The following is a 21,604-nucleotide window of genomic DNA, read 5'->3' on the forward strand; positions in this document are numbered from 1 at the left end:
GGCATTGATATTCTGCACGTATAAAAGAAGTTTCAGTCTCACACTAATTGCTGTGAGCTCAAATGCATCAGTCATTAGAGCTTCACTTTGGGAAGGGAGCTGAATCCTAATTGTAGAACTGTTATGTGTCCTGGCAAACACTGTCCTTCCAGGATCTAGAAACAGCCCTGCCCAGTATAGATAGTCCAGCTGTGTCTTTCTGTCTCTCTTTGTTTCTCTGCCGCTCTCTATCTCTCTGTGTCTCTCTTGTGTCTCTGTCTGTCTCTTTTTCTCTCTGTATCTTCCTCTTTGTGTCTCTGTCTCTCTCTCTTTTTGTCTCACACACATACAATCCTGTAGCCCCATCTCCTCAGTACTAGGCTACCCTTGACTGTTCTAGCCCCCTGGACTTAGCTGATGTGCTGGAGGTTCATTTAAAACCTTATGCTCCAATCCAAAGGGGTCATTATTTGTTTTCAGCCTGAGCTTATGCAGTCTGTCTAGAGAAATAGTCTGGAGTGTGGCTTTGAGGAATTAAAGCAAGAGAGGGACCACAACTGCAAAGATGATGGTCACATTAACAATTTCCATGTTACCTGCTCATTTTAAGCCTTTTCTGTGTGCTAAGCTCTGTACAGACTTTATTTCATTGAATCCTTAGAACAAGCCCAGGAGGCAGTTACTGGCCATCTCACCATCATGCTAAGAGCATGTGGTTAAGAGCACAGACTCCAGAATCCATCTGCCTGGATTCAAATCCTGCCACTCCCATTAGTAGCTGAATAACTGTGGGCAAACTACTCAGCCCCTCCATGTTTTTATATAATCATAGAGAAATAGGGATAATGGGAATAAAGTGCCCCCTCAAAGGATCATGGTGAGGCTTGAGTGAGTCAATACATAGAAAGTGCTCAGAACAGTGCCTGGCACACAGTCAGTGCTAATGCACTTTAGCTATTACTGCAGAGAGAACCAACATTCAGAGAGAATTAAAACCTGTTTGCAGTTCATTCCTGCCTTCTTAGCCACCGTGTTATAAGCATGGATGTGGGTGGCCAGATTTCCTTTAGACATGCATCCAGTGCCCATTAACAAAGGGTCCTGGGTGCAGTCATTGTGCCTGTCCTTTGGTGAAAGGGGCCACAGAACAATTGCTTATGTTGTATGTGACTTTGGGTTCCCAGCTCTGGCATGACCCTGCCATTGAAATGAAAGAAAGGCATTTTCCACTGATTGGTTCCCCAGGTAAAAAGCATTCAAGATGCAATTCGAGATAAGAAGCAGAAGTTCAACTTCCTTGGGGAGGAGATTAGCCTGGATCCTTCCGTCGGCATCTTCATCACCATGAACCCAGGCTATGCAGGGCGCACAGAGCTGCCAGAGAACCTAAAAGCTCTCTTCAGGTGAGCGTTAGCTCCGCCCCACACCAGAGCCCCATGAGAAAAGTTTCCTTTATTTTTCCACTGAAAATGTATGACACATATATTAGCAAAAATTGGAACATAACAGAAAAGTAGATTTTTAAAAACCACCTGTAATGCCATTATCAGTAAAATTATTTTTTTTTAATTGTATTCTGTACTTCTTTATATACATATTTTAAATTCATACTTCCCTAGTCTACATTTGTGGTCTACATACAGTTCTATATTGCTTTGTTGTTTCATTTCACAGTCTATCATAATCATATCATATTTTCTTATACTTCATATTTTTAATAAATCTCATTTTATGGCTGCATGTTTTTCTATCAAGTACATCATCCACAATGTAATTAACTAGTCCCCCATGGTTAAATATTATGACTTTCTAACATTTAAAATAAATTTATGTATAATGTTGCTATGTACATCTTTGTATATAAACCTTTTTTGTGTGTGTGCATGATTATACCCTTTGGCTAGCTTCCCAGAAGTGGAATTACTGTGTTAACAGGTGGGAACATTTTTAAGGCTCTTGATACACATTGCCAAATTGCTTTCTAAAAAGAGTAGTACCAAATTACTCTCCTAGTAGTGACGCATGACAGCACCTCTTTTATTTCACCCTGGCTACTGGTGGATATTGCTATGTTTCTAAATTTTTATTTTTGATAAGAAAACAGAAATACATTTCCTAGCAGGAGCTGGAGTCTGCCTTCTTTTTACAGAAAAGAGACGTTGGCCCAGTAAAGAGAAAACTGAAGGATGCTTCATGGCTTCTGATTTTCTGCTTACTGAACTTGTACCTAAGAGAGACAGACTACGGGGAGCCATAACAAAGCTGTTTGTCTCATGTTTGGAATGAGATACCCAGTGCTGTCTGTGTGGGGAGGTTGTCAATGCTTTTATGGATTTTTGGAAGAAGCATAGGGCCCTCTTCCTGGTTGCAGACAACTGACTATTTCTTGTATCCTCTCAGGATGTTAGAGAGCTAGCTCTCTGGCCTGTTCTTATACAGGCACCAGTCTCATTCACAAGGGCTCCACCCTCATGACCTAATCACCTCCCAAAGGCTATACCTCCAAATACCGTCACATTGGAGGTTAGGATGCCAACATACGTGAGTCTGGGGGGACACAAACATTCAGTCCATAAAAGTTTATAAGATACATTCATAGAAGAAAATTTGGAGGAAAGAAAAAAACAGAAAAATATTTTTAAAAACATCTACTTCTAGATTAAATTCTCACAAAGACCCTATGAGGCAGATACTATGAGTTTACTCTTCGTATAGTGAGAAAATAGATGAATTCAGCAAGGTGCCCAGTGTAGTAACTGTAGTTACTAGAGTTAGCTATAACCCAACTAGTAAGCAGCAGACCTGGAATTTGACCCCAGAGCTTCTGCTCTTCCCTATCCCAGTCCTATCATCCAGAGATAATCAGTGTCACCATTTGGCATTTTTTTTCCTTCTAATACTCCAATACTGCGTGAGCAGAGCATTTTTTGTTCAAAACTGGGATCAGACTCTATATAGTTTAGTATCCTGCTTTCATGAACTAATGTCTTCCCATGTGACTAAATAGTTTTCCTTCTACAGCATTATTGCTCACGGCCACATTGCATGGTGTTGGGTGGATGCATATTCAGCCTTACGTTCAGGCTGCAAAATGATTTCGAGATTCTAAGTATTCAGTTGCTCCTTTGAATTTGAATGCAGTGTAAAATATCTCAAGGAAAAACATGTCCTTAAATTTTTTTTTTTTTTTTTTTTTTGTCTTTTTCGTGACCGGCACTCAGCCAGTGAGTGCACCGGCCATTCCTATATAGGATCCGAACCCGCAGCAGGAGTATCGCTGCGCTCCCAGCACCGCACTCTCCCGAGTGCACCATGGGCTTGGCCCCTTAAAATATTTTTGAAAATTTTATGTCAGCATAAGGAAATGCAATTAAAGAAATATAACAACCTTAGGCTGCTATTACATACCTAATAAATTAACGAAAATAAGTAATTTTAAAATCAAATGTTTCTAGTGCCAAAAGAAAAAATTCACAACAAATTCTTGTGCAGAGACAAAGCCCCCGTTCTATATTCTTTTATATGCCATTTTGTATCAAGGTGGGGTTGATAGGCACCTACCTTCGACAATAGCATTAAGGATTTATCTTCATATGCAAATAACTACAGATTAAGATCTGGGTGTCTATGTTTGGAAGAGACACATTTCAGCATGAGGAATAGGGAGACTCTCAGTTTCTTCTGGACACTTAGAGGAACTCAGTTCCTCAATCTTAGCCTTTAATCTATTCTAGACAACATGCTTTACTAATCCACGCCTTGAGTAAGGTACACCGGACTCAAGTTACAAGACTCAAGTTGTAGCCCCAACTCTGCCCATATCAGCTAACATTATCTATCACCTTGAGCAAGAGAGTTCACTTCCTTTATCCTTACTTAATGCATCTCTAAATTAAAAGTCTTAGATGAAATAATTGCTAACATCCTTCCATGAGTTTTTACACTCACAAATGCTTCCATGTGTGATCTCAGCTGGTGTCTCTTGTCTTACAATCTCCCCTTCAACTCTGTAGTTGGAAAACTGTCTCGACCTTCTGCCTCCCTGTACACAGGCCTTGTGCAATGGTTGTTCCAGACTTTGAGTTGATCTGTGAAATCATGCTGGTGGCCGAAGGATTTATCGAAGCCCGGTTATTAGCCAGAAAGTTCATCACCCTCTACAAGCTGTGCAAAGAGCTTCTCTCCAAACAGGTATGGTCTCTGGGATGACCAAGCACCATGCAACAGTCCCGGCTCTGGAAGGGTTTTGAGGCCAACATGCTAGGGAAACATTAGAGCTTTCTTATATAGAGTCGCTGTGTCCATAAGCATATTAAAAGCTCTGAGCACTTCTGCAGTAAAGATTCGTGTTTATTTTTTTGGCTCAGCCTTTTTCAAAGTTTTTTGACCACAGTACTCCATTTTTTAACAGAATACTTAGCAACGCTTCACAGACACCAGCGTCCCGTGAGAAACACCACAGTAGCCAATAAAAATCCCAGGAGGGAATGGCCTCCACCTGAAGGGACATGAGTTGGGAAGGGGTTGGGAGAAGAGTCGGTCATAACTAGCCCCAGGCTTCTCATTGCTCCTTGGCCTTAAGTGCAGCTTCTGTTTACAGCTCTCATGTTTACAAAATATGACCAAGCACCCTCAAAGTCTGTGCCTTGGATGGGGAATGTCTTAGTGTCAAGGATAGCTGACCAAGCTTCCCTGGGCTGTTCCCAGTGAGTTTCAACTTCCCTTTGGGGTTATCTTGCTTTGATCAACTTGGCTGCCACCACATGGGCTCTCTCTCTGTGAAGTCTGTCCAAGATGGAGTAGGTTTTCTTCATACTTCCTTTCTCATTGTATCCTCTCTCTAGGTTCTCTGCCACCAATGACTTCCAGGCCAGTGGCTCCAACTTCTGTGGCTCTATTCCAAACCTGCGTATTCAAAGGTCTTTCCCACAGCTCCCTTGAGTGTCTACAAAGCACCTGCAGTTCAGCACGTCTAAAGCTGATCTTCCCTGCCAGCTCCTCCCTGAGCCCACTTCTCCTGCATTCCCTGCCTTAGTACGTGGAACCACAATCCATTCACTTGCTAGCTCTGTAACACTGGCAGTTATTCTTGACACTTTCCTCTTCTCCAGCCCTAATCATGAACGAACTGGATATTCCATGTTCTCATGTTCATGGAGTCTCATGTTCTTTCCACACTCACTGCTTCCAAGCACCCATATCTCCTGCTTAAACTATTTCCATGGCCTCTCTACCAGTTTTTATTCCTCTGTTCCAGTTGCTCTAATTTGTCCTTTAGCCACCAGCTAGAGTGAACATTTTAAAAAGCTCCTGACTGTTCTTAGGATAAAGACCAACATCCCTGTCACTCTCTATTCAGGACCATGCGGTGCTCTGTCTCCTGCTTCTTTCAGTGGCTCCAGCTCACAGCTCTCTCCCTGACATGCTGGGCTCCATCTACATTGGTCTTCTCTGAGTTGCTTGAAATTGGTCATCTTTTCACCCCTGAGACTGCAAACAACCTATTCCCTCTGCCTTGACTGCATTTCTTTCTCCTCTGTGTTTGACTGAATCCCACTCCTGCAGGTCTTGTTTAATGCTTTTCAGTAGGAAAGCCTGATCCACAGTCCTGGTACACCCACCGTGTCCTTTGTCTTCATTGCACACTCAATTTTTTCTTTGTAGCATTTATCACAGCTCTAATGAAGTAATATCCTGCTACGAAGCAAGTGGCAGAGCTGGGACCTACCCCTAGGTCTGTCTGAGTTCAGACTCTGTGTTCTGGTCTGTGTACCCCATCTCCTCCCCCACCGTGCTGCTCTGGGGCCTGCTGTCAGCAGTACGGTTCACTTTCCCAAAGCCTCTACTCTCAGCACTTGTGGCCAGTGAGTCTCACCTTTGATGGAACCCACTTCAAGGAACTATTTTTTTTTAAACTCCTTTTCTCAGAGTTTGAAGGCCTCCAAGGTGGATCATGTAAGCTCAGTCTGTACTATCTCTGAGAGTTAATGTGTCTCTCTCCTTGCCAACTGTTTTACCCACTGAATGTGCAAGCAGTAGTCAGATAGGTTTGAAGATGGCCCTGTTTAATCCTCCTGACCTCCAGTCCCTTGAGTGTTCTGTGTCTGCTTTGTAGTCATCACAGCTTGGAAAAGCAGCTAATGCCAGGCCAGGAGCAAGAATTCTGTGATCATGATTTTCTGTCATAAATACTTTCCCATGCCTCTGCCTGGGCTTCGTAAGTGACCTAATACTGATATAATATCTGCAATTTTGCAGACACTAGCCCCGCCATATGGTGTTCTGCATCCCAGTAACTTTGGTCTAACCCATGTTGCCTGTCCACAGGATCACTATGACTGGGGTCTGCGGGCCATCAAGTCTGTGCTCGTGGTGGCAGGATCCCTGAAGCGAGGAGACCCTGACCGGCCTGAGGACCAAGTCCTGATGCGCTCCTTGCGAGATTTCAACATCCCCAAGATCGTGACTGATGACATGCCCGTGTTCATGGGCCTGATCGGGGACCTCTTTCCCACCCTGGATGTCCCCCGGAGGAGAGACCTCAACTTCGAAGCTTTGGTTAAGAAGGCGGTCATGGATCTGAAGCTCCAGGCTGAGGATAACTTTGTGCTCAAGGTACAAGAGATTTTCCCTCCTAAGATTTCTGTCTCATTTCTGTTCTTGGAGAATGGGTTATCCTTCATCCTTAATGTAAAGGGTTGCTTTAGATGTGCAAATACATATCTAGATAGTCATAACTCAATTCATTTTGACAGCTCCTTATTGGAGACCCACAGTGTGGAATTCAAGGAATACAAGAGAAAGATGCAGGAGCCCGTACTATCCGGAGCTCATGATCCAGTGGGAAGAGTAAAACACACAGTCTGCTCACATGTGTTCCTCTCATGTGAATTACCTCATGCACAATCATAGAGGAGTGACCGTAGTGTAATGTGGAAGCCACGTTAGTTCACATGCAATTTTCCTGAACTCATAAAGATTTTGAAATAACTAGGGGCAAGTTTTCTTTCAACTAAAGAAAAAAACCTCAGGGTTGTAGGCAGAATAATCTGCTCCCCGCTCCCCCCCAAAGATGTCCGTATCCTAATTACCAGAATCTGTGACTGTGTTGTGTTATGTGGCAAGGGGAAATTAAGGTTGCTGAGCAGCTGACCTTGAGGTGGGAGATTATCTTGGATTATCCGAGTGGGCCCTATGTAATCACAAGGATCCTCATACAAGGGTACTTCAAAAAGTGTGTGGAAAAATAGAATTAAAAGATAATATGAATCCTTTCATGAACCTTTTGAAGTACCCTCATAAGTGAAAGAGGGAGGCAAGACGGTCAGAGTTCAAGTGATGTTATGGGAGAGAGACTCAACCAGCAGTCACTGGCACTGAGGATGGAAGATGGGACCATGAGCCAGGGAACATGGGCAGCCTCTAGAAGCTGGAAAAAGCCAGAGATGGATTCTTCTCTATGGCCTTCAAAAGGAACCAGTTCTCTTTTTTTTTTTTTTTTTTCATTTCAACTTAAAATTTATTTTTTAATTTTTTATTTTTCCCCCCTCCCCCCCAACAATGTCCTTTCTGTTTGCTTGTTGTATCAACTTCAAGTAATTGTGGTTGTTATATCTTATTCTCCCCCCTGTTTTTTTTTTTTTTTTTTTTTTGTGTGTGTGTGTGTGTGTGTGTGTGTGAATTTATATATTAATTTTCAGCTCCCACCAATAAGTGAGAACATGTGGTATTTCTCTTTCTGTGCCTGACTTGTTTCACTTAATATAATTCTCTCAAGGTCCATCCATGTTGTTGCAAATGGCAGTATTTCATTCGTTTTTATAGCTGAGTAGTATTCCATTGTGTAGATGTACCACATTTTCCGTATCCACTCATCTGATGACAAAAGAAACCAGTTCTCTTGACACCTTGGTTTTAGCCTAGTGATACTGCTCATTTTGTCCTTTTGACCTCCAGAATTATAAGATAGTAAATTTGTGTTGTTTTAAGCCAATAAGTTTGTAGCAATTTGTTCCAGCATCAATAGGAAACTGATGCATTTAGTGATAGATAAGACCTTAAGAAAAACAAATCTGAAACTTTAGTGTAAAATATCACTAGTTTAGTGGCTTTAGGAATCACTGTGTTTTGTACTGTTTTCTGGGGAGGCCGCAAGTGCAGACGAAGATGTTGTAAGACGTTCACCTTTATGTTACAACAATGGATTAATTAAGAAGGCTCCCCCAGGATTGGATCTTTAACTGTGATTAAAATGGTCTCTATCACAATTGAATGTACCCAGATTCTACCTCTCAAGCAAGGAAGCACAGGCCCCCAGGTTTAAGGCTGCAAAGAATGGACTGACCATTAGGTAGGGTGAAAATGCAAGCATTTTGATTAGGATTGGGATTCCTTGTTGAGTTTATAGGGCATTGAGTACAAAGTTCTGTACATTTTTAATGGTCTGCCCCAATCCTGTTTTTCCTTAAGTCTGTTATTTTTACTGTGCAATTTTGCAGAAGGAAACATTTTCAGGATGCATAGATGTTACCGTAGTAGAAGTGCCTGCACACACATAACTACACCTTGGAACAGGAGACGAGTACTATGAAAAAGGGTCAAGGGTCCTGAAGTTCAGGGACATGGATAGATTTTATTTTCCTGTTCCATAATATCTTTAAGAAAGTCATGAATGTCACTTTAGAGTTCACAGGTGGTTTTATATTTTGTGTCACATTTGATCCCCCAACAACTCCTGAGGCAGATGATGCAGATAAGGTACTTTGCAGATGAGGAAACTGGAACTCCATCACCTCTCCCCGGTATTGCACTGGGCTATTTCAAGGGGGAGAAAGTGCTCCCCTGGAGGAACTTACAGGCAAACCAGGCATTTTCCTTCTCCACTGCAGAATGTGTTTCTAGCACACAATACTTTCATTGGCTGAGATTAAGCCCTGATTGTGTATAAACAGAATTGAGAATGAATTGGAATCTCTCTTTCCCATTGCAAGTAGGTGTCTTGTTTTCATTTCTGGAATTCCCTTTAACAGAAGAAAGCAAAGCATCACCTGGTTCTTTGCAGCAGTGCTTGTTGCTACCAGTTCGCCCATCTTCACTCCCAACCTCCCTCCACCCAGGTTCAGTGGACAACTTTGGAAAGGTAGAGATGGGCAGGATGGCTTTCTATGTAGAGGGGAAAGGCTCAGCAAAGGGGTACACAGGGGAAACATAGAGATTGTACCACCAGCAGCAAAAAATCCAGTGTTGCTAGAGAAAGTGGTATTGGGGTGGTGGGCACCGGGGTGGGGAGGTGGAGGAGTTGGCAAAAAGACTCGATAGATAATCCGGGACCGTGATATAGAGGGCCTTGAATGCCAGACTGAGAGCTTTCCCTTTAAAGGGTCTAATCCTAGGAGGCACCCACACCCACACCCACACCCCAGAGAGAAGTTAAATCTGATGTGGTTCTTTAAATGCCACGCACTGAGGGTGATGTCTTAGAATCAGGACAGTCCACACCTTCTCAGACTCTCTGTGGGTCTGAGAGGACACCTGACCCTCCTTCCCCTATTTTCTGCATCTTTTTTCTTCTCAGAATCTCACTCTTTCTTTCTGTTTGTCAGCTGAACCACATTCTGCTTCCTCCTTTCCCTCCTCTTCTTTCTGCTCTTCTGATAAGACAGATGCTCTCTATTAAAGGCTCTTGGAACAGATGAGTTTCTACCTGCTTTTCATTTGCACTGTCCACTTCTAGGTCTGAAAAATAATTCATCAAAAGCTGCCTCATGCGGCTCTGGGTTGAGGTGGCATTCTGGGATCCCTTAAAGTGATAATATAAATTTACTTTTCAAAGAATAAGGAATAAACTCAGAAGTATGAAAGCTGAAAAATGGATATTACAATAAATTTCTAAAAAATGGAAAGAGGACGGAAGTGAGTTGACAGATCAAGCAGAGCAGAGGGGGCTGTGGGCCAGAATACACTCAGAAAGGGCTTCCGAGGAAGAGGGGCCAGCAGGAAGCGGTCCCACCAAGCAGGACCCTGGAGAAGCTCTGGGCTTGGAGTTGGTAGTTAATGAAGGCAGGATTGATAAGGAGAACTGAAAATAACTGGAAGGGGCCCCATTAAGTCTGTTTACCCTATAATTTCACCACTTGGCTCCCTACACTCTTTTCCCAATACCTCCTCCCAGTCTCCAGTTCCTGAATAATGCAAACCATGTGCAGCCAGGCATTTAACCTGAAGCCAAAAAGGAAAATGTCTTTAAAGAAATTCGATAAACTCTTTCAGGAAAACTAGAACCACTCTTGGGGTATTGGGGCCCCGGTTTAAAGCCGTTCCATTCTGTTTGGGGTCCCTCAATCTGAAGACCAGCTACCTGCTGCACTCACCCACAGTGAAAGGACAGTGACAAAGGCAAGATCTGACAGTGTCCACAGAGCTTCCACTCAGTCCCCCTACCCTGGAAAGAGACCCGCATAACCAGCAGCAGAGAATACCCATCCCAGCCTCCTAGAGGACACCATGCAGCTCTTTGTTTAAATTTGAGGCTGACCAGATATTGGAGAAAACCAACAAATCGAGAGATAGAGACATACCAACAGACACACACACAACAATTGGCCCCAGTGGAAACAAGAAAGAGAACATTTAAAATGTTCTAATTAATATCCTTGAAAAAAATAAAGAAAATTATATCCATAAAACAAGAGTTAAATTTATTTTTAAAAAAGAATTATTGGAAATTGTAAACACCTCTTTGAAATGTAAAATTGCATCATTGATGACACAAAATTCAGTGAGTGGATTGGAAGATAAAGTCAAGGGAATTTCCCAGGATGAGACTATACAGATGTATATATATGTACATATGTGAAGGTACTGATATACACACACACGCATGCACACACACACACAAAGAGACAAAGTGTGAGAGGCAAGATGATATATAGAGGATCAATCTAAGTTATCAAATAGATATTGGATAACACGTTACCAATAGAAATTCTAAAAAGAGAACAGAGAAAACTTAATAGAGCTGGAAAGTCATGTTTCCAGATTGGAAGGACTCAGTCCTGAACAGAGTCAATTTAAATAGATGTATACAAAGACACATCATACTCGAATTTCAGAAGTCCAGTGTCAAGAGAAAAGAATAAAAATATCCTGGTTTAGTGATGGAGTGAGTACAAGTGACCCAGGAGAGGAAAGAAAATCAGGGTGACCTTAGAATCTCTCATCAATGACATTGAATGCTAGAGGACAGGGAATCCATTCCTTCAAAGTTCTGAAGGGAAACGATTTCAAGACTAGAATTCTATACAAATTATCATTTAAGATATTTACAAAGACTCATAGATTTTACTTCTTATGCACCCTTTTTGAGTAAGTTACTTGAGGACATACTAGAGCAAAACAAGAATGAAAAACAAGCAAAATGTCATGGGATTTAAAAAATCAAGAATCAAGAAAAAAAGTCCTGGGATGAGAGTTATCAGCAGGCCTAGAACACAATCAATTCAAATTAGGGCCAGAAGTCAGTGGTCTCTAAGAAAAGAAGATTTCAAGAAGAGTGAATGTATTGAAAGCAAGAACAGACTAACTTTATTTAATGTCTTAGTCATGGGTGCTTGTGATGGTGAATTTCCTGTGTCCGTTTGCCTGGGTCACAAGGCATTCAGACATTTGATCAAACATTATTTTGGGTATGTCTGGGAAGGTGGTACATCATTTCAGTTAGTCACAAGGCATTCAGACATTTGATCAAACATTATTTTGGGTATGTCTGGGAAGGTGGTACATCATTTCAGTTAGGCAAGATGAATAAATTCTAGAGATCCATTGTATAGCATAGTGATTATAATTAATAGTAATGCCATGTGTATTCTTGGACATTGTTAAGAGAGTAGATCTTAAATGTTCTCACCATAAAAAAAGATAAATATGAGAAGTGCTGGATATGTTAATTACTTTCATTTTATCATCTCACAATGTATATGTATATCAAGACATCACCACCATAAATACATACAATTCTTACTGGTCAATTATACTTAAATAAAGCTGGGGAAGAAAAGGAATGAAATACTGAAACATGCTACAACACGGATGAGCCTTGAAAACATTATACTAAGTCAAAGAAACCTTTCACAAAAGACCTCATATTATATGATTCTATTTACATGAAAGGTCCAGAATAGACAAATCTATAGAGGTAGAATGTAGGCGAAGGGCTGGGGTTGAGGTGAGGGGATGGGAAATGACTACTAATGGGCATGAGTTTCTTTTTGGGGTGATGAGAATGTTCTCAAGTTGGATAGTGGTGATGATTGTGCTAAAAAGCATTGAACTGTGCATTTTAAAAGGGTACATTTAAACTGTACGTTTTAATTTTGTGGTACATGAATTATATCTCAATAAAGCTATTGAAGCAAACAAAAAAAATTCTAATAGAACTAGAAGGAGATAAGTCTTCCCCATAGCAGAGTGTGGCACTGCTCTTCAATCAGTTGCTCATGAAAAGAGAAAATGTCAGGATACAATACACTCTCCATTCAGGAGCTGGAGCCCCTCACCTCCTCCTGCTCTACCTCTTTCCTCCATTTCTGTTTCTTCTTCTTTTTTTTTTTTTTTTTGTTTTGTTTTAAATGCAATGTCCTCAGGTCCTCCAAATGCTTCCTATTATATTTAGAATAAAATTCCAGCTACCAATTCCTGCCTATCTGCTTACCTCCCTTATCTCATCTTGTACCACTCTCATTTTCTTTTTACTTTTTTTCTTTTTTTCTTTTTCCTGTCCTTTCAGCCCTCCAAGCTTGACACTGAACTTAAGGCTTTTGCACTTGCTGCCACTCTACCTGGAATGCTTTCTCCGCCTGTTGTCACATGGCTGACTCTTTTCTATTCATGTCTTAGCTTAAGCATCACCTCCTGGGAGACCCTTCCAACCCTCTCCTCATTCGTATCTGGCAGGATCCTGCAATAAGCCCCTGAAGGAAGAGAGCAAGAGCCCCGAATCATAGGAACAGCAATGCCTTGGGACTGAGAAGAAAAGCACTCACGCTATGGAAAACAAAATGCAAATTAACGTCTCAATAAATTATCCTGCCCCAACCAAATCCGATCATCATGCCCCAAAACAGCCATGGACCTGCCGCTTTCACATCACACTTAGCACTACCCCTTCCCACTTGGTTCCCTGGCTGTGCAAATCTAGAGCTCTTTTTAACACCGTATCACTCAAATTTTAAAAACATAAAAGTGATGGTCATTTTTTTTAAAGTGCAGAATAAATAAATAAAATGTGTGGGGAAAACTTCTCCCTGTCCCACCACCCTGTCAACATTTTGGTGCATTTTCTCTTTGGTTCGCTTTTCCTCTGCCAAGGGTCTTATGGTGGAAAATATGAGGAAGCCTGGTCTACAATACAGTTCAAATGTTTCTGCTCATGATATGCAAGACCTTTCATGATCAGACCCATCCAACCTCTTGAGTCATTCTTCATACTTTCAGCAAATATTTGTTCAGCATTTGGTACGTGCCAGATTCTCTGCTAGACACTGAGAGGAGAGAGATGAGAAGCCAGTTCTGCCTGCCTTCAAGGAGTTGATAATCAAACAGGGAGACAGAAAAGTAACGCTTGCAGTGTTGTTAAGTACTGTTAAGTACTAGGTTGTAGGCTGTAGGTAGGAGATACCTATCCCAGACTGAAGGCTTCTCGAGGAATGTGCAGAGGTTAGCCAGAGGAAGGCAGGAGAAGGGGTAACTTCTGCACACAGGCCACAGTGAGTTCAAAGGCATAGCTGCAGGAAAGGACATCGCCGAAGAGCTCCAAGTAGTTGTCTTCCTGGGATGTGCTTGTTTGGGGATGAGAAATAAGATTAGGGGATGGGTTGGGCCAGACTGCAATAGGGCCTTGTAAGCCAGTCTAAGGATTTGGGATGTCATCTCCAGAGCTATGGAGAACCACAGAAAGGACAGAGAGATGGCAGCAACATGATCGGATTTTCATTCCAGTGAGCATTCTCCTGCAGCAGTGTGGAGAGCTGAGCCAGGAGGCAATCCAGACCAGCAGTGTTGAGACCTTCCATGCCACCGTTGTCCCCAGGGGATTCTGACTCTAAACTCACCGACCCATTTGGCCAGCCACACCATGCTCTGTCACACGGCAAGCCTCTGCTTCCTGTGCATCCTCCGACACACTCCTACTCACCTCTGCAGCCCCTGTTCAAATGACTCCTCCTGTGTGAACGTTTCTTTTCCCATTAGCTGTACATAATCAACTGTTCCCTCCTCTCTATTCCCACAGCGCTTTGTAAATGCCTCTATCAAAGCATTCATCACCTTACATTATAATAATATGTCAACATCACTTTCTTCTCCATCAGACTATGAGATCATGGAGGGCAGGAGAGTCACCTCTGAGTCGGCCTCTCTTGAAACACTCTCTAGCACTTAGTTGGTGACTGATAATTATATGACTGAATGATGAATAAGTGAATACATGAATCATGTTGCCCTTGTATTTCAGACCCCATCACATCCTGGGTGAATAAACCTTCTTCTGTTGACCTCAGGTCTCACTTTAGACACCAGCCTGGCTCATGGAAAAGCAGCTGGGATGCAGGTGAGTGACAAGTTGAGTCCTCAGGCTGAATGTCCTGTGTCCCCAGGTGATCCAGTTGGAGGAGCTGCTGGCAGTAAGGCACTCTGTGTTCGTGGTGGGCGGCGCTGGAACAGGCAAGTCCCAGGTGCTGAGGTCCTTGCACAAGACCTATCAGATCATGAAACGCCGCCCCGTCTGGACTGACCTCAACCCCAAAGCAGTCACAAATGATGAACTCTTTGGCATCATCAATCCGGCCACACGAGAATGGAAGGATGGTAAGAGGGGGATACCCCTGGGAGAAAGTTCCTGCTGTCCTCGGAGTTCCTCGGGCAGGCTCAGATGTAGTGGGAATGAACTGCAGAGGAGAGGACATTGGATTGATCTGTTTGGGACGAACTGCAGAAGGAGATGAAAGACTAGTGGAAAGGAAGAAACCAATCTGGGCTTGGCAGGGCACCTCAGCCTTTCAGATGTTCTCCCTCCTTGGAGACTTCTTCCAGCTGCCTTTTAGAGAGGGGACTTAAAGAGGATAAAGCAGGGCAGGCATTCAGCTGGAGATTCCTCATTCTGGAGCACAAGCCATGGTGTAGAGTCGCTGTACTGCCTGGCAGTGGATTTAAGGCACGTGTGGGGTAGGGAACCCTACGGCTCATTTTCAAGGAAGTGGTACAGTCCAGCACCCAACAGGGGACACTGCTGTCCCTGTGAGCATTGCCCCATCAGTGACGGGGAAGCTTCATGCTAAGAACACTGTGCCAGGCCCCGGGTGATGCTGAAGATGTCCATTCAACCCCAGAAGGCTTCCTGGTACCATATTCCCCTCTGCAGTGATTCAGAGGACCCCAAACCCGTGTGCTGATCTCGGTGTCAGCTTCAAAGCACTAAATATCACTGACAGATGTTGAAAGGGGTCATCTGTAACTAGAAGAGTAAACTCTGTGAGCTGATCGAGATCCCTTTCTGAAACCTATGTGGCCTCTGGAATGAGGAAGTCTCAGCTCCTCCCTAATGTATCAATGTCTGACTACATCAGGGTCAAACTCTGCATATCTGTAGTCAGAGGCTAGAACAAGCAGCATCTCTATTTTTTATTTTGCTACTAGTGAGTCTTAACATCTCTCTTTCTTACTGGTTTTGGTAATTTACTCTTTTGTCATTTATTTCCCTTGTTATTTTTGTCAGTTTATGAGTTCTTTATATCTCACAGATATTAACCCTTTATCTGATATATGCATGGCTAATTGCTCCCCCCCCCACTCCCTCATCTATCATTTGCCTATAGACACTTCATGACATATTTAACCATGCACTTTTTAAAAAAGAAAATTGTGGGGCCGAGCCCGTGGCGCACTCTGGAGAGTGCAGCGCTGGGAGCGCAGCGACACTCCCGCCGCGGGTTCGGATCCTATATAGGAATGGCCGGTGCACTCACTGGCTGAGCACCGGTCACGAAAAAGACAAAAAAAAAAAAAAAAAAAAAAAAGAAAATTGTGTCCACCTAGTTTTTGAAGCATCTGGTATTCCTATTTAGTTTATAACTCTTTCTAACTTTAAGCTACAGGTATAATATCATAAATGTTTTCCAAAAAAGATTCTTTTTACATTAACATTTTTATCCACCTGGAATTAATTTGGGGGCTTAGTATTAGGTAGGGTAGAAAATCAATCCTATTTCTTCCAAGTGGATAATTGATTGTGCCAGCACCATTTATGAAGCAAGCCATCCTTTCTCTCTGAATTAAAACACCAGTTTGTCATTTTTAAAATTCCGTATATACTGAGATCTGATTCTGAGCTTCCTATTCTGTTTCACTCACCTATTTATCTAATCCTTTACTGACATCATTCTGCTTCAGTTGCCATCATTTTATAGCATATTTCAATATCTGATGTGGTAAGTCCTTCCTCAGTATTCTTCTGTAATTTTCTTGGCTTGTTTCCAGTGCTTCTTTTTTCATATTAAATTTAAGCTCAATAATATAATTCAAATTTTTAAACTTAGGTAAAATTTTATTAAACATACACATTAAATTTGGGAAAATTGACCAAAAAAAGATGTAATAATCATAAATCTGTATCACTAAATGAGATAGCTTTAAAATAAATGGAATATAGCCTCTTAAAAATTTTTAGGATAACTGAATAAAAATATAAATATAGTAGGCTATTTTAATATGCCTTTTTTCTAAATTAGATAGTTCCAGTAGACAGAAAAATAAGTTTAAACAGAGGAATTGGTAAATACATCATTAAACTCAATATAACACATATTTATAGAACTTTGCATCCTATAAATAGAAAATGTTGCTTTCTTGATTGGTTCATGAGACATTCCCCCAAATTAAAAATTTATTTGACTACAGAGGATGCTATAATGAATTCAAAAATATTAATTTACAGATTACATTCTCTGTCTATAATGCAACAGGATTAAAAACAAATAGCAAGAAAATAGCCAAAAATAATTTTACTATTTGCAAATCAAGAAATGTTCCCTTAACCCCTGGATCAAAAAGAAAATTAAATTGCAACCCCCCCAGGAAGCAATAAAAAGAAGAATACTTCCTACAAAACCTATGGGACACATCTAAAGCCTATAAGAAAAAAACTTTAAACTCTCTTGAATATAGAAGGTAGGCTAGAAATAAAAGAAGTTATTATCCATCTCAAGAAATTATTCAAACTAAACCTAGAGAAAATGAGGAAAAAGAAACTAATAAAGATAAAAGCTGAAGTTAGTCAGAGGTTCTTTATAAAGACCAATAAAGTAAGTTCATGGTGAGTATAATTAATGGAGAGGGAAGTAAAAAAATACGTATGATTAGGAATTAGAAAGGAGATATAACAGTAGATATAGACAAGATTAAATAATAAGAGAATATTTATGTTAATTAGATGACACACATTTTAAATGCTAGAAGAAGTAGATGACCCCCTAGCAAGTATAAATTAACAAAATTTACTCAATTGGAAGTATAAAACTTGAGTAAACAAATGAAAAGGAAAATTTAAAGATAGTAGCAGAACAAAAACCAGATATTTCCAAAATCATGAAAAAGGATAGCTGTCTAATTATTTTATGGAGCCAGAATAATCTTGATAGCTACTTTTATGTAGAACCAAAAAAACAAAAACAAAAACCTCAATTTCACTTATTAATATAGATTCAGAAATTCTAAATAAAATATCGGTAAATAGAATCCAACTGTATCTCAAAAGAATGATACACTTTGACGAAGTAGAATCTATTCCAAAAATGTAAGGATAGATCAATGATTTTTTAAGTATTGAAAAAAGCATCAACAAATTAAAGGATAAAAACATGTGATCAGTCAATAAGTATTTAAAACTCAATAGCCATTCCTAATAGAAAAATTCTACATAAAACAGGAAGAGAAGAAACCTCCTTAAATATGATAAATACTCTGTACCTAAAGCCAAAAGGAAAGCGAAATCATTCTAAACAATGATGCACTAGAGCCATTTCCATTAAAATGAGGAAAAAGTCAGGGAGGTCTATTATCAGCATCATTATTTAGCTTTGCTTGGGGGTTCTAGAAAATGCAGTAAGACAAGTAAATGGAATTTATGGTATAAATTGGAGGAAAGAAGAAAAATGATTGTTTTGCTGATTATGCAACTTTATACCTTGAAAACTCATGTGTCATTATTGAAAAATCACTAGAATTCATAAGAAAATTTTTTAAAGGTAACAATATAAAGTAAATATACAAAATTTGATAGCTTTTTCTATCTTGAGCTAGCAATAGCCAGCTAAAAATGAAATACAGAGGGAGAAAATCCCTTTCACAATAGCAATGAAAACTATAAAATATTTAGAAATACATTTAGTCAAAGAGATATGTTTTAAAAACTGTAAAAATGTATGAGGAGCATAAAACAATATCTGAACAGATGAAAAGACATGCCATATTATTGACTGGGAAAGTTTAATACCGTAAAAATCAATTCTACCCAAATTAATATATAAATCTCATGTAGTGGCAATTAGAACCACATTGAGTTTCTCCCAAAGTCTGCGTTTGGCAGGATTTGCCCGGGCTGCAATTACAAAAGATGAAAAAAGTTTAATGTAATTCCATCCTATCACAGTCATTTGCTGAAATGATTCACAGGGTCCCTTGTCATTAAAAAGCCAGTGCTATCAGGTGTTGTTGACATCACAGAAAGTTAGACTGAAGCACAGGAAGAGTGAACCTTGGGCACTTAGGGTTTAGTAAAGCAAGATACAAAGGCAGATCTGCCTTTTCTATTAGTGCCTCCTGAGGGTTGCAACTGCGTTAAGAGAAAGAGGATTGATGGTGAATTGGAAAACAAGGTGTCAATGGTCCCTTTTCAGGATTGTTCTCTTCCGTCATGCGGGAGCTTGCCAGCATGACCCATGATGGGCCCAAGTGGATTTTACTGGATGGCGACATAGATCCGATGTGGATCGAATCCCTGAACACTGTCATGGATGATAACAAGGTATCCAAGGGAGAGGAGCAGAGGGAGGGAAGTCCCCACGCCATCCCTGATCATCTATGAAGCCGGATCCCTGGTGTGGCAGGCACATTTGGAAATCGAGATTCCGTAGGATGGCTGGCCCACAGTGAGGGACTATGACACGTTGCAGAACCAACACATTCCCACTAGCAACTTCCGCTTACTCCAGTGGCACTGCTGTGGGCTCACCACATTTTTGGCCTTGTGTTTCCTTCTGAATCCTCTGCACAGAGATTCATTTAATATTTGGAGCTGCATGGAATCTTAAATCATCTATTCGAATCTTTTTTCTTTTCTGTAAATAGGGAAACTGAGGATCAAAAACATTCCGAGATTGTCAAATATCTGCCATGGTTGCAAATATTTATCCATTGAGAGTATATTTTATTTTTTTATAAACAACGAAAACTAACAGGATCCCATTAAAATGGCTGTTTAGCTGGTAGCTGCTCACAGACTTGCTCAGAAAGCACGTCCAGATCAGAAGTTTCAATACCTCATCAACATTTACAGAATCATTCAAATGAACGTATGCTCTCCCTCTGGGAGATGGGCTGCTTTAAAAAGAACAGTAATAATATAAAACCTAAGCTCCTTTCTTTTAATAATTTTATTATTCCAATATGGTCTCGTTCATTCAGATAATTAACATCAATTCAAACTGTTTAAGTTTTTCCCTCATTGAACACACACACACAGACTGGGGGTGAAGGGGGTACAGGAGGAGAAAGAGGAGACTATTGTAGAAAATTTAGAAAATATTTATAATCACATAGAAGAAATAAGCATCCAAATTCCAGCCGACAATGATCCGCCAGTCCCGCCAGCTGGCAATGCATCCTGGCTCCTTTCTAGCAGCCATGTCCCTCGCTGTTGTTTCCAGGTGCTGACCCTGGCAAGCAACGAGAGGATTCCTCTAAACCCCACCATGCGGCTCCTCTTTGAGATCAGCCACCTGCACACAGCCACCCCAGCCACTGTCTCCAGAGCAGGTATGGCCAAAGAAAAGAAAAAACACAAAGATGCTCAATTTAGACAGGTGTCTCAAGCTTTACTTTGGTTTTGCTGACTCTGAACAAAGCTCCATACAGGAGCCAAAAACCTTTCACCTGAAACTCTGGCCTTGTTCTCAGCCCTAATCCACATCCGTGGGGACAAGCAGGCACTGTAAGGCCAGGGCCCTGTGTTTTTGTTACTTCGGCAATGTTGTGGTGATGGGAAGGGAAAAAACCCCAAGCTGGACAACTGTCCGCTTTACAGAAGTCTCTCAAATATAGGCTACTTTTAGGCCAGTTCTAGCCTCTGTGTCCATGAAGACAACCGAGCATGGTCATTCGTCACTAATTCCTGGTGGAAAATAGCAACTTCATACTGGGACTTTCGTCTATCTCCATCAACCAAATTTATTAGGAGAAGATAAATGTTGGCAAAATAATCAAATTTAAAGAAGCAGAGACTAGAATAGTAGTTGCCAAGGGTTGGGGTAGGGGAGATGTTTTCCAATAGGTACAAAGTTTCAGTTATGCAGGATGAATATGTTCTAGAGATCTGCTCTACCACATAGCACCTATAGCCAATACTGTATTGTTCACTAAAAAAAAAATTTAAGAGAATAGATCTCATGTTAAGTGTTCTTACCCTTACCAGAAAAAACCCACAAAAACAACCTTTAAGAGATGATATATATGTTTACTACCTTGATCGTGGTGATGGTTTTTAATGCCTATGTCCAAACATCAAATACTATATATTAACTATGTGCAGGTTTTTTATTTAGTTATTAATTAATTTATTTATATTTTTTTATTATTTATTTTTTATTTTCAATATAGATAATTTCTCAGCATACATTGTAATTGATTTTCGTGACCCTTTATTGTTTCCTCTTTCCCCCCTCCCTCTCTCCCCTTCCCCTCTACATCATATCTGTTCACTTGTCTTAACAAGTTCAAGGAATTATTGTGATGGTTGTGTCTTCTTCCCCCCGCCCCCCACACACACTCTTTATTTGTTTGTGTGTTTATTTATTTATTTTTAGCTCCCACAAATAAGTGAGAACATGTGGTATTTCTCTTTCTGTGCCTGACTTGTTTTACTTAATATAATTTTCTCTAAGTCCATACACATTGTTGCAAATGGTAGTATTTCATTCATTTTTATAGCAGAGTAGAATTCCATTGTGTAGATATACCACAGTTTCCTTATCCACTCAACTCATGATGGACATTTGGGCTGGTTCCAACTCTTAGCTATTGTAAATAGTGTTGCAATAAACATTGAAGTACAGGTATCCCTTCAGCATGATGATTTCCATTCCTCTGGGTATATTCCCAGCAGTGGGTCATATGGTAGATCTATCTGTAATTGTTTGAGAAACTTCCATACCATTTTCCATAAAGGCTATACCATTTTGAGTCCCACCAACAGTGTACAAGAGTTCCTTTTTCTCCACAACCTCGTTAGCATTTATCATTTTCAGTCTTTTGTATATTAGCCATCCTGACTGAAGTGAGATGGTATCTCAAACTGGTT

General features: G+C 40.7%; 1 protein-coding gene across 1 annotated transcript in view; it reads left to right on the top strand.

The window, feature by feature from the left end:
* Nucleotides 1-21,604, top strand: part of DNAH9 (dynein axonemal heavy chain 9) — a 372,221-nt gene that overhangs the window by 142,859 nt on the left and 207,758 nt on the right. Inside the window, exons 29-34 of the mRNA XM_063109557.1 lie at nt 1,225-1,382; nt 4,032-4,170; nt 6,307-6,594; nt 14,631-14,841; nt 18,927-19,054; nt 19,956-20,064. Of these exons, the coding sequence (XP_062965627.1) occupies nt 1,225-1,382; nt 4,032-4,170; nt 6,307-6,594; nt 14,631-14,841; nt 18,927-19,054; nt 19,956-20,064 (1,033 nt within the window). The remainder of the gene's footprint in view (nt 1-1,224; nt 1,383-4,031; nt 4,171-6,306; nt 6,595-14,630; nt 14,842-18,926; nt 19,055-19,955; nt 20,065-21,604) is intronic.

Source organism: Cynocephalus volans, chromosome 10 (assembly GCF_027409185.1).
Source record: "Cynocephalus volans isolate mCynVol1 chromosome 10, mCynVol1.pri, whole genome shotgun sequence".
Lineage (NCBI taxonomy): Eukaryota > Metazoa > Chordata > Mammalia > Dermoptera > Cynocephalidae > Cynocephalus > Cynocephalus volans.